This window comes from Corylus avellana, chromosome 4, assembly GCF_965113065.1.
Source record: "Corylus avellana chromosome 4, dhCorAvel1.hap1.2, whole genome shotgun sequence".
In the NCBI taxonomy this organism is placed as follows: Eukaryota; Viridiplantae; Streptophyta; class Magnoliopsida; order Fagales; family Betulaceae; genus Corylus; species Corylus avellana.
In genome coordinates, this window is record NC_142493.1 from 4,150,985 (window position 1) to 4,162,139 (window position 11,155).

The 11,155-nt window shown below is 32.3% G+C and overlaps 1 protein-coding gene and 1 long non-coding RNA gene across 2 annotated transcripts; both read right to left on the reverse strand.

Annotated features, from left to right (window-relative positions):
- Nucleotides 1-3,211: 3,211 nt before the first annotated feature.
- Nucleotides 3,212-3,651, reverse strand: LOC148586163 (uncharacterized). The gene is made up of 3 exons (XR_015912001.1): nucleotides 3,600-3,651; nucleotides 3,424-3,495; nucleotides 3,212-3,320 (listed from the first exon to the last, which is right to left on the reverse strand). It is a non-coding gene; the product is annotated as an uncharacterized LOC148586163 (long non-coding RNA).
- A 584-nt stretch (nucleotides 3,652-4,235) lies between these two features.
- Nucleotides 4,236-10,920, reverse strand: LOC132177394 (serine carboxypeptidase-like 18). The gene is made up of 14 exons (XM_059589685.2): nucleotides 10,615-10,920; nucleotides 10,350-10,495; nucleotides 8,521-8,597; nucleotides 8,284-8,406; nucleotides 8,048-8,150; nucleotides 7,470-7,507; nucleotides 7,006-7,107; nucleotides 6,808-6,894; nucleotides 6,477-6,635; nucleotides 6,190-6,261; nucleotides 5,936-6,057; nucleotides 4,666-4,779; nucleotides 4,503-4,560; nucleotides 4,236-4,415 (listed from the first exon to the last, which is right to left on the reverse strand). Exons 1-14 carry the CDS (start codon nucleotides 10,845-10,847, stop codon nucleotides 4,332-4,334), a joined length of 1,518 nt encoding a protein of 505 aa, XP_059445668.2. The 5' UTR covers nucleotides 10,848-10,920; the 3' UTR covers nucleotides 4,236-4,331.
- Nucleotides 10,921-11,155: the final 235 nt, after the last annotated feature.

Genomic DNA, 11,155 nt, shown 5'->3' on the forward strand with positions numbered 1-11,155 from the left:
ATCGACCTAACTTAATCATGCCACATGGTTCACATTTGCTTCATTCTTCATGTGTGTGTGAATAATATATATATATATATATATATTATTCAACTATATTTATGATATATTGATGAAGTTTACTAAGTTAAAAGATTAATTAACGACGGATATCAACTCCTAACATTTGACTGGCAGACAAAAGTATTTCAAATATTCCAAGAAATTTTAGTATGATTTGTTAATTTTGCTTTGTGGCCGTGACAATATCAGAATTTAGCACCTGTTTCCTTTCTCTCTATTTGTTTAACCATCTTAGTTGAAGTCTATTGAGACAGAATCTGATCTATATATATATATATATATATATATATATATAAGCAACAGCAAGATAACAAGGATAAATGCAGCTCACTGATATGGGGTTTGCCTGACATGAGTGCATACACGAAGTGACCATTCTTTGAAGGGTTACCGGGCCGTCACAAAAAAAGGGAAAATTTTTACTTTAAACCCCTGAATTACCACTTGTTTTGAGAATAAAACCTCTTAAACTTTCAATTTGATTCAATTGACACCCCATTGTCAGATTCAACCGTTAACCCCTAATAAAAATGACTAAAAAGACCAAATTACCCTTCGATTTTTATATATATATATATATATTAAAAATTTAATTTGAAAAAAAGGTCAGGAATATAAAGGTCATTTTATCACTTTTAACTTTTAAAATCTGATGAAGGGGGTACATTGCATTAAATTGAAAGTTGAGAGTTTTTGAAATTTATGGGGTCTTCTCAAAATGCGTAGTAGTTCAGGAGAAAATTTCCGCTAAAAAAAGAAAAGAAAAGAAAAGAAGCAACAACAAGATAACGAGGATAAATGCGTCAAGAGGAAGTTCAAATATTTTTACCTAACAATATTCAGTTTTGATATGGTATCAAAGCCTTGAAGATAAACTTCAAATCAATTTTCTTCAATGGAAACTTACACCTCTTCTTCTTCTTCTTCTTCTTCTTCTTCTTCTTCTGCGACAACCTCTCCCAACCGAGATTCTACTTCAAATCCAACCATCAATCCATCACCTTCTTCTTCTTCTGCGACAACCTCTCCCAACCAAGATTCTACTTCAAATCCAACCATCAATCCATCACCTGCCTCGCAGAGAGGCAACAATCCTATTTCTCCAATCATTCCAACAGGGGAAGAGGCAGATCGGGGGCAGGGGCGGAACTACCCTTTGGCTTGGGGGAGGGGGCCAGCCCCCAAAGCCATAGGGTGGTCCTCAATTTTTTATTTTTTTTAAATTTTGCCCCCTCAAATTACATTCCGTCCTTGGTCGGGGGGACACCCTCTTCTTCTACCAATTCACAAGGAGGCTCTTTCAAATCTGTTTGCCAAGTCTGCATATAAAACGTTTTTAAACTTGTGAAAGAATAGATCTAAATGTGTTGTTGTATAGATACCTCTCATGTTTTTTTAAAGTGTTGATCCAGAATGCTTTGGTTTTTGGTATGGAAGGTGTGATTTTTTTAATAAATTTTGAGACTTTGATGTTTTGGGTTTTAGGCCTAGCTTGTTTAATATCTAGGTTGGAAAAAAGAAGTCGTTTTTGGTCCTAGAACACCTTAAATGGAGAAAAATGTATATTTTTCTGAGTTAGGAGTTTCTGTGTATGAACTGTCGTGAAAACGGTGCCTTTCGAATAACCTTCCTAACACTAAGATTGTCCTAATGATGTGACTGTTCTAACGATACCTTATATTATCCTAATGGTTTTCAGGCATAATGTAGTCATTTGATGTTTTTAGAATTTTTGGTCTAGATGTGTAAGTAACGATAACATACCTTGCATACGAGGGGATTACATTTGTATTTAACCCCTTTGTTTAATAAATTGTCCATGGAGTATATATAATAGTATAATACACTCATAGGACTCAAGAAAAAAAAAAAAAAAAAAACACTCATAGAACGTGCCATGCATATAAGACTTTGAATTTAATATATTAGAAATATGTAGAATTTTTCAATTTAGGACCATTAATTAAGCATTCCCGGTCAGGCCTTAACATTGAATGCATCATTGTACTATTTAATTCAAATGAACTAGAAATAATCCTGTTCCATATATATATATATATAATCTGCAAATCCAATATTTAAGGGATGGATGTTTGCATGAATGTAACAATATATTCATATATATACCAAAGGGGGACGTATATGGCCCTTTGCTTATTAATTTTTTTTTATTAAGTTAAATAAATATGTATTTTTAGGTTTACAAACTAGAATTGAAACCTTATTAAAATTAGATTTAATCATTTATTCATACTTTAGCCTTTCAAATTACGAAATTCTAGCTCCGTTCTAAACATCTGGCTCCGTTTCGAGATGATCAGAGCGTCTGAAGCTGTTAGATCAGAGAGGGTAGTGAGCAAACCACCTATCCGCCATGGCAAAACATTGTTTAGGCTTGTACTCTGGAGCTGTGTGACCCCCTCCCTACAACCACAATCACAATATAAAAGGAAAGCTCAACTTTTATTCTTCCTCAAAAACCAAAAAGAACAAGAAAAAAAAAAAAAAAAAAAAAAAACGAATAAGAAAAAGAATTAGAGGTCTATTTCGTGCCTTGACCATAGCATAAGTCATACTATATTGATTCTTCACGAAGTCCATTGTGTACCTGTTAAAATGATAAGAGTAGTTTTAACTAAGATAATGGAGAAATTTTATACCGATAAAGTCTTCTTTTAAATTGGGTCGGAGAATTCTTCTTCTAATTCAAGTTATTAAATTGACATTTGTCTTTAGAGTACGTGATTTTCACATGTTCTAAAGATCTCTTAATTTAATATATTGGATTGGAGAAATAAATTTTCTCTAAACTAATTTAGAAGAAAACTTTATTGCATGGGGAAAAAGATTAAAATTTGAGAATAAAGGCTAAAAGATGTACAAGTTTTGTAAATTTTAGATACCGACCCGGCAACTTGACCATCCACGAGCCATGGCTGCCAAACATCATTGAGAGTCATGTTGAGGGATCTTATCCATTCTAGGGTGCCCAAAAACGGAACAAGCAGGTCGTGGTCTCCGTTGTGAGGAGAGAAACAATACATAAGGCAAATCTACCATTGAATTGTAGCTCTTAATGTGGGTTCCATAGATTTAATGGTGAATTTACAAATAAAAGAGAAGTTTTATTATCACCTGTAAATCAACGATCGATAAGCTGTGATCTTGGTGAAATTTCGATGATAATCAACGGTACTGATAACATCATATGTGTAGGACATGCTCTCATTACATCTTACCCAGTTCTTTATTGTTCCCTGTTGGTCATCATATATAAGATTATTATGAAGTGATTATTTTATAATTAGAAAAAAAAGTTGATTTAATTTGTTAACTAGAAATTAAGTATAATAGCAATACCTTCCGGATGTGAAGAGCCTTTTGTACATTTTCATCATTACACCAAATGTAAGAGAGAACGTATGTATAAACCTACAAAATAAATAATTAAATAAACTGTAAAATAAAATTAGCAAATTAAGTAATTAAGCATGAGAAAGAGAGATAAAAATAAAAAAATAAAAAAATTGGCTTACCCGGCACCATAAGGCAGGAGGTTGAGACCATGAATGAGGCATATGAATCAACATAGGATTTTGTTCAAGAAATGCTTGAGTATTCCATCTTATTCCATCTGATTTTGGGGAAATTAAAGGACAATTGGGTTCCAAAATGTTGGCGGAATCGAGTTTTTCGATGCACTACAATTACAAATTTAACGGTGATTTTTATTTTTTTATTTTTTAAAAAATATGGATGAAAGATTAGAAAAATAGCATTTATCATATTAAAATGTTGATTATCTTCTCTATAATAAGAGAGGAGAGACTTGATAGGATAGAAGAGTATTATCTCCAATTATGTAGTCAAAATTGTCAAATCAATAATTATCAAAAGTTTAAACTAATCATTTAATTATATTTCAACGCTTCTTACGTGGGTTCAAATTCAATTTGAACTCAGAAACACTCATCTCATACCGTGTTAAACCACGGGTTATTTCAAAAACATAACCTAAAAAGAAACGATAATCTGAAATCTCTTAAATTATATTCTAACAAAAATTGGTTGTCTCAAATCTCTTAATTATTCTGAGCTATTTCAAAAATTCAAATTTTTAGAAATGTTTTGAGTTCTTGAAAAATAAAAACAAAAACTAGTAGGATAGATCACATTGAATACATAAGCAAAAATATTGGGGGGGATTTTAAACAAGCTTCGTTGCTCAAAAATAAGAAAAACCTTGATACAAATTCCTAGAGTTCTAATTAGAGAGCATAGAAAGACATCCATCTATCAGCCATTTCAAGGCATTCTTTTGGCTTGTATTCTGGAGCTGTGTGACCCCCTCCCTGTACAAGTAAAGTATATTAAATTCTATTTTATTAATGCAAAAAAAAAAAAAAAAATTCACATAATTAAGTGGGAGTTTTTCTTGCCTTCACTAAAGCAAAGGTCAAGCCATCTCCTTTAACGGTTGAATACTTCTCTGTGAATCTATAAAGAAAAGTGAAGTGTAAGTATGATGGTTATGAACGGTTAAAGATTAAGATGTATTGAAATGCAAAGAAATCAAAGAAAATTAAGATATTAGAAACCAACCCTGCAATTTGTCCTTCAACGAACCATGGTCTCCAACCATCAACTGTTGGCAAATTCAGATTTTTTACCCATACTTGTGTACCCACATATGGAATCATCATGTCGTGATCACCGCTGCAACAACACACAACAATTAATCTTAAATCTAATGCTTATCTTAAAAGTTTAAGCCGAAAAGAAACCGTGAGTATAATTATTTAATTAACGGTTTTAAGATGAACGCCTTTTTAGTCCATTAACGGGCCTAGGCAGACCTATTCTCGGGCGGTAGAGGTTGTGTTAGGGATGTATATCCATTCATGATTTGTTTTAGTGTTTTACTAGTTGTTGTTAGAATATACGGAAAATATATTATATTTTCCGTATATTCCATAATTATGTTGATATCAAATATTCTCTATTTATGGGTTAATTGTAATCAAATCAAAGAGATTTGATTACTATACTTGTATTTATATATTACCCTATAAATAGGGACCTTTGTATTGTAGACAAATAAAGTTAATAAGCACAATGTTGAGTCGTGAGTTACATGCAAGTCCTATTCATGTGGGAGTCAATTTTCAGTGTATTATGTTCTTTAAATGCTGCATTACCATGGAATAAAATTTATCAACCCTTTGCATTTGTAAGAATTGAGAGCACTTCTAATCGGTTATAAGAGGTCTAAGATTTCTTGAAAATCATATAAAATCTATCATTCTTGCTAGTTATTCATCCCACCAAGGGTTCAAGAATGTGTCTATCGGAGTGGGGGTCATAGAATTAAATCCATTAGCCCATGAACCTCTCCCCTAACCAACAACATGCCGAAAAACATTTCCAAATACCATGGTCTTGGTGATATTTTGTCAAGTCTAAGGTTTGAATTCCCTTTAGTCCAAACAATTCCTTAGGGCTGGTCTGTCAGTGTGGAAATAATGCTTTACACAGGTTCGAAGTTTATTCCATAGGGTTTGGTACATGAAGTGACTCTACCTTGTAGGGGTTCCTTGTTATCAAAAAAAAAAAAAAAAAAAAAAAAAATTCTCAAACACTCTTCTTCTACTATGTAGGTATTCCCATTAGACTTCCGTCGTACTTGACCTTCCTTAACTTTGTAGGCACTCTTAATTAAAGATTTAGTGTGCGATAAACTGATTCTTCAATCAATAAATATTCTAACCGTTAGGAATTATCATGTGAAATATAATTTGTGGTTGATGAATTATTTGAAAGGATTATAAAATAGAGCCAAAACAGGATAAAAATAGTGATGAGAATTAATCACCTGTACACCAGAGCTCGATAACCTCTCGTAATGAGGAGTTCTTCATGATAATGGACCACCGTGTTGAGGTTGCTTTCATAAGCCAAACTTTTATTGCATCTCTTCCAATCTGTAATTGTCCCCTATTTTCACACCAAATAAAATCTTACTGAAATGATTTTACATGGGTTATAAATAATTTTTCGCATTAATCAAGCTTTATAGTAAATGTAGAAGGTAATTGAACCTAGAAATTCACTGAAAATGTCACCTACATTTCGAACGCCAAGAGCTTTTTGGACAGTTGCATCATTCGCCCAGATGTAAGAGAGCACATAATTGGTATTCTGCAACACGTTACGTCAGCAGATATAAAATGAGTGTGAAAAATGGATATCAAGAGTAGCATTACACGAGTCATGTCCAAAACACACGTAAAAATCATGTACATGATCTATTAAAAATGTACGTGAAAATTATTTGAAAAATGACACATCAGATTAATAGACTAAATTGAAAAAAAACTTCTCTAACTCAATTTGGAGGAAAACTTTGTCTTTACCCGACACCAATTCTTTTGGCGTTTAGTTGGTGGTGATTGGATGATCTCGTCGGGAATGTCATCAAAAAATTTTCTTCCCCAGTTCATGGTTTTTGGTCTTGGGGTTGCAAAGCTACACTTGGGCTCCAAAATTTGTGCATCGTTTACATTTCTTGTGCACTACAAATTGAGTCACAGAGTAAATAACAAAACATAAAATTAAAGGCAGAATAAATACAATGAATAAGGTACATGAAAATTCAGTCAAGAATTCTCATTTCTAGCAAAAGAAAAAGAAAATTGAATGAGAGAACTTTGTGTTGCAAAAACCAGATGTGGTAAGTCCTCTAACCTCTGCAATAAGGCCGATATCATCTAGGCATGTTGAATTGGTCAAATCTGGATAAACATATTCGCCCTTGCAACTTTCTTTGACTGACTGGAAAAACATTTGTATAATATTTTCACAACGGATTCAAACATATATATATATATATATATATATATATATATATATATAGGCAAACATAAGTAGAGGGTTTAGGGTTACTTCATAAAGTTCATCAGATATAAGTGTCAACCGGTGGAAATATTTCATTCTTGAATTCTCATCACCATGTTGATCTGTTACTGGGTTGCCAAGGATGTACCCCTGATAATTCATATTTAAAGAATACCAAATTAAACCAAAATTCAAAAGTTCGATAGCACGCAAATGAGTGAATCAAAATAGGTGTCCTGATTCTCAAAATTTTTTTTCCTAAATTAACAAAGGGCCAAAGAGGTGCGTGTGGGATCCACCTGTCCCGACTAGCTTAGGGTGCCGAGCTCACTTGCCTAATTGCACATACCCCTTTTGTTTTTTCGTTGGAATTGCATGCAATCCAAAAAAAAAAAAAATTCGAGATGATCTCAATCCGACCAAAATACCCATGATAAATAAATTAAAAAAAGGATTTTTTTTCTTAATCAATGCAAGAGAGGGGAAAAAAAAAGGGGGAAAAAAGCACATACTAGGAGATTCATGGGTGGTAGGCTTCCAGCTATATTACCTGCAATGCCACAATTGACAAATATTACTTTGTTAAAAAATGAAAATGTTCTCATTAAATGTTTAATTAAAGCGTTCATTTTTACGTCGTGTCATAATATTTTTTAGGGAAAAATGAAAAATTAGTCCTTGTGGTTTACCTGTACTACAATTAACTCATTGTGGTATCAAAATGAATTTAAAGGTCCTCGAAGTATGCCAAAAAAATAATTTAGTCCCTACAGTCAAATTCCGTCCACTAATTTAACAGATTCTATTAGTGTGACACTGACTTAAATATGACAAGTATCACAATTTTATTGGTTCTAATGTTTCATGTTATCATAATTTGTTAAGTCAATGAACGAAATTTGACTGTAAGGACTAAATTATTTTTTTGGCATACCTTAGGGACCTTTGAGTTCATTTTGATACTACAAGAAATTAATTGCAAATAAAGTAAATCACAAGGACTGGTTTTGTATTTTTTTCCTATTTTTTAAATAAAAAACAGAAAATGGCTTCCAAAAAAGACATATTATTAAGAGTACTAAATGCTTACCATCTGAGATTAGAATAGAGACCTGGGGAACAATGACGCCGGAATAGGAATCTCCGGCGATGTAAAGCGGATTTTTGAGATATTTGGGATGGTCCAAAATCCACTGCATCACAATTTTCAAAGTGAAAAATTTGAAAATATATATATATATATATATATATATATATATATATATATATATATATATATTTCGAGCTATTTGTGGTTCAAAAAATGAAATCATCTAGTTTTCTTACCTTCCTAAGAAAAGTATAAATGTCATAAGGTGATGATGTGTCGGAGCTGTAGTATCCTTCAGAGCTTGTAGAGTAGGAGAATCCAGTCCCAACAGGTGCGTCTAGAAATATTATGTTTGCTACCTGCAAAATAGTAGCCGTAGGATATTAATTGTGGATTAAGAAATATTAGAAAGATTTTAAAAATTAAAATAATTATACTTTTAAAATTAACATCATAAAAATTGAAATTAGTACCTGGGTCCATGCTTGTGGGTTCACCCTAAGTGTTGGGAAGCTACCATTGAAACTGTCGAAATCGAAAGTTAGTGGTCCTGCACAATATTAGAGGTTAATAGCTAAAACATTCAACACAATTTAGTTTAAATTAAGGCCCGTTATTTTCGATACAACATGAACTCAACACGAAATCAAAAAAAGTTAAGGTTGAAAAATTTGATCCGTTTAATTAAATGTGTTAGATAATGGTTGACCTATATTGTCTTATACTCATATTTCAACACGATTCGAATCCGATATATGACATAATAGCTGTTAATTTTTTATATGACCTGTAATTCCAACATGAACTAAATATAAAATTAGAGGGTTATGGTTAACTTATATATTTTTTTACGTATATGTTGACATGACCCGAACTCGACACGTGAATACAAATTACCAACCCTACTGTAAACACAATCGTGCCATAGATCACTTGGGGGCAACCGAACTATTTAATAGTCAAAAGTCGAGAGCAACTCAAGGGTGGCTAACAACTCTCAATAATTGTGATAATAATTAGAGATTGTGTTAGAAAGTTTAAAATTTGGTGTCAAACAAAAAGTTGGCCTATTTGTTATAAAATTTTAAAAATACTTGTTTAGCTTTTTTTATTCTAAAAATAATCAAAATACTCTTAAAAAAAAAAAAAAAAAAAAAAAAAGCAGACTTTTTGTTAAAAAAAATTTAATTTTTATCAACCAGGCTTTAATAATAATGAGAGACAATGAGAGTTGCATGTAGATACACTTTTGGTGTTTAGTCAATGAAATGAGATTTATGGGTAAGCGTGAAATCACTGACCTAATTATTGTGCTTCGCTACGAGAAATGCATTCTCCAACCAAACAGTCTTAAGGCTGTGTTTGGCAAAAGGTTGGACTGGACCCAAAAATTAATTAATTTTTTTTTTAAAATCAACTAACATTTTTATTTTTTACATCACATCAATTATTTTTTATTACTATTCAAATAAAAAAATTACTATAAAACAAATTTTTTTCACTTTTTTATACAAAATATTCTTTTTTTTTTTCTCATATTAATCAAATTTGTTACTGTACTATTCCACTTCCCTTTTCCATTCCATTGCCAAACAGCCAAGCTGATTCTTTTTTTTTTTTTTTTTTTTTTTAAAAAAAAAAAAAAAATTTAAAAAAAAACATTTTGTAAACAATTTTTAGAATTTCAGTTTCTCTTTCTCCTTCTCAAAACCCTTCTCATGTTGGACTACTACCGACCATTGTCAGGACACTGTTGAGCCTTTGACAGACCTCCACAAGACCACCGTCAAACTTTTGTCAGTCCACCGTTTGACATTTGTTTGACCACAATTGGAACTCAACTTTCTGTGTTAAATTTTTTTAATTATTTTATATTAGTATTTTTATGTTGCGAATAAAAATTAATTTTCACAGATTAATATAATTACAAAAATATATAAAAATTATTTGTGATTTTAAATAAAATAATTTTTTAAATATAATATGACATTTAAAATTATTAATAGATTGAAATTTAATAATGATCATTTCAAATTCAATACTAATTTTAAAACTCACATCACATTTGAGAAGACTCTAAGAGAATTCTAATCCTCATTTGATCAACACGTGTCGAAACAGGCGGAGCCCAAGCACTTAAATGGTTTGTCCAAACTGTTAGAAATTCGAGCTATAAGGTTGAAATAAAGTCATCTAAATATGCGAAATTCGAGCTATTTAAACACATGTCTGAATTGGGGCAATCCCATTTTCTTTCTTTTAGATATGAGAATTGAAAAGATATTAAGGTGGAGGGATTTACCGATTTCATAAATGAGGCCGGAGAGAGCAGAACAACCAGGGCCTCCGGTGAGCCAAAGCACAAGAGGGTCCCTCACTGGGTTTCTTTGAGACTCAATGAAATAGTAGAACAGCTGTAAATCGTCCGTCTCCCCCACCGACACATACCTAAATCAAACACATTATATATTGTCGCCATTAATGTAACATCTTTGTTTTGTCTTGGAACATCAGAAAAACCAAATGCTTCATGAAAACAGTGAAGAACATTCAAAGCAAACGCTCACCCAGTTTCCAGATTAAACGGAAGCTCATCGGAATACCCCGGCACAGTCTCCACGACGGTTACCGACGTTGCTGTGGCGGAGAGAAGCAATACAAGAAGAAGATGCATCCACACCCACATCCACCCAACATACTTGCCATTGTTGCCTGAAATCCTTAGACTTCTTGATTTGATTGCTATATCTGCTGATCTACTGTGTGCTTCCATGTTCCTGCCACTGATTGGGCGAGCCATGATTCTCTGCAACTTATAATAATTGCCATGAAAATCTTCATCATTTGAAATTTCCCCAAACGGTAGGTCCAAGTGTGAAGGTTGGTTAAAATTGCAGCTAACGTTCTCTTTGTTCAAAACACTTGAAACCAATTTCTTTGATTATTGAGAAAATATTATGGCGGAATGGTTCCAAAACAAATTAGTTAAGGTACAACACCATTAAACTTTGACTTACAGACATGAGCGGAGAGTGGGAGGATATATTGTCATTTGTCAAATATATATATATATATATATATATATATATATATATATATATAATTGCA

Coding starts and splice junctions, on each gene's coding strand:
- LOC132177394 (XM_059589685.2), bottom strand. CDS start 10,847: ATGGCTCGCCCAATCAGTGGCAGGAACATGGAAGCACACAGTAGATCA. Junction 10,496..10,614: donor CCGTTTAATCTGGAAACTGG/GTGAGCGTTTGC, acceptor TGTTTGATTTAG/GTATGTGTCGGTGGGGGAGA. Junction 4,780..5,935: donor TATCGAGCTCTGGTGTACAG/GTGATTAATTCT, acceptor GTGTTGTTGCAG/CGGTGATCACGACATGATGA.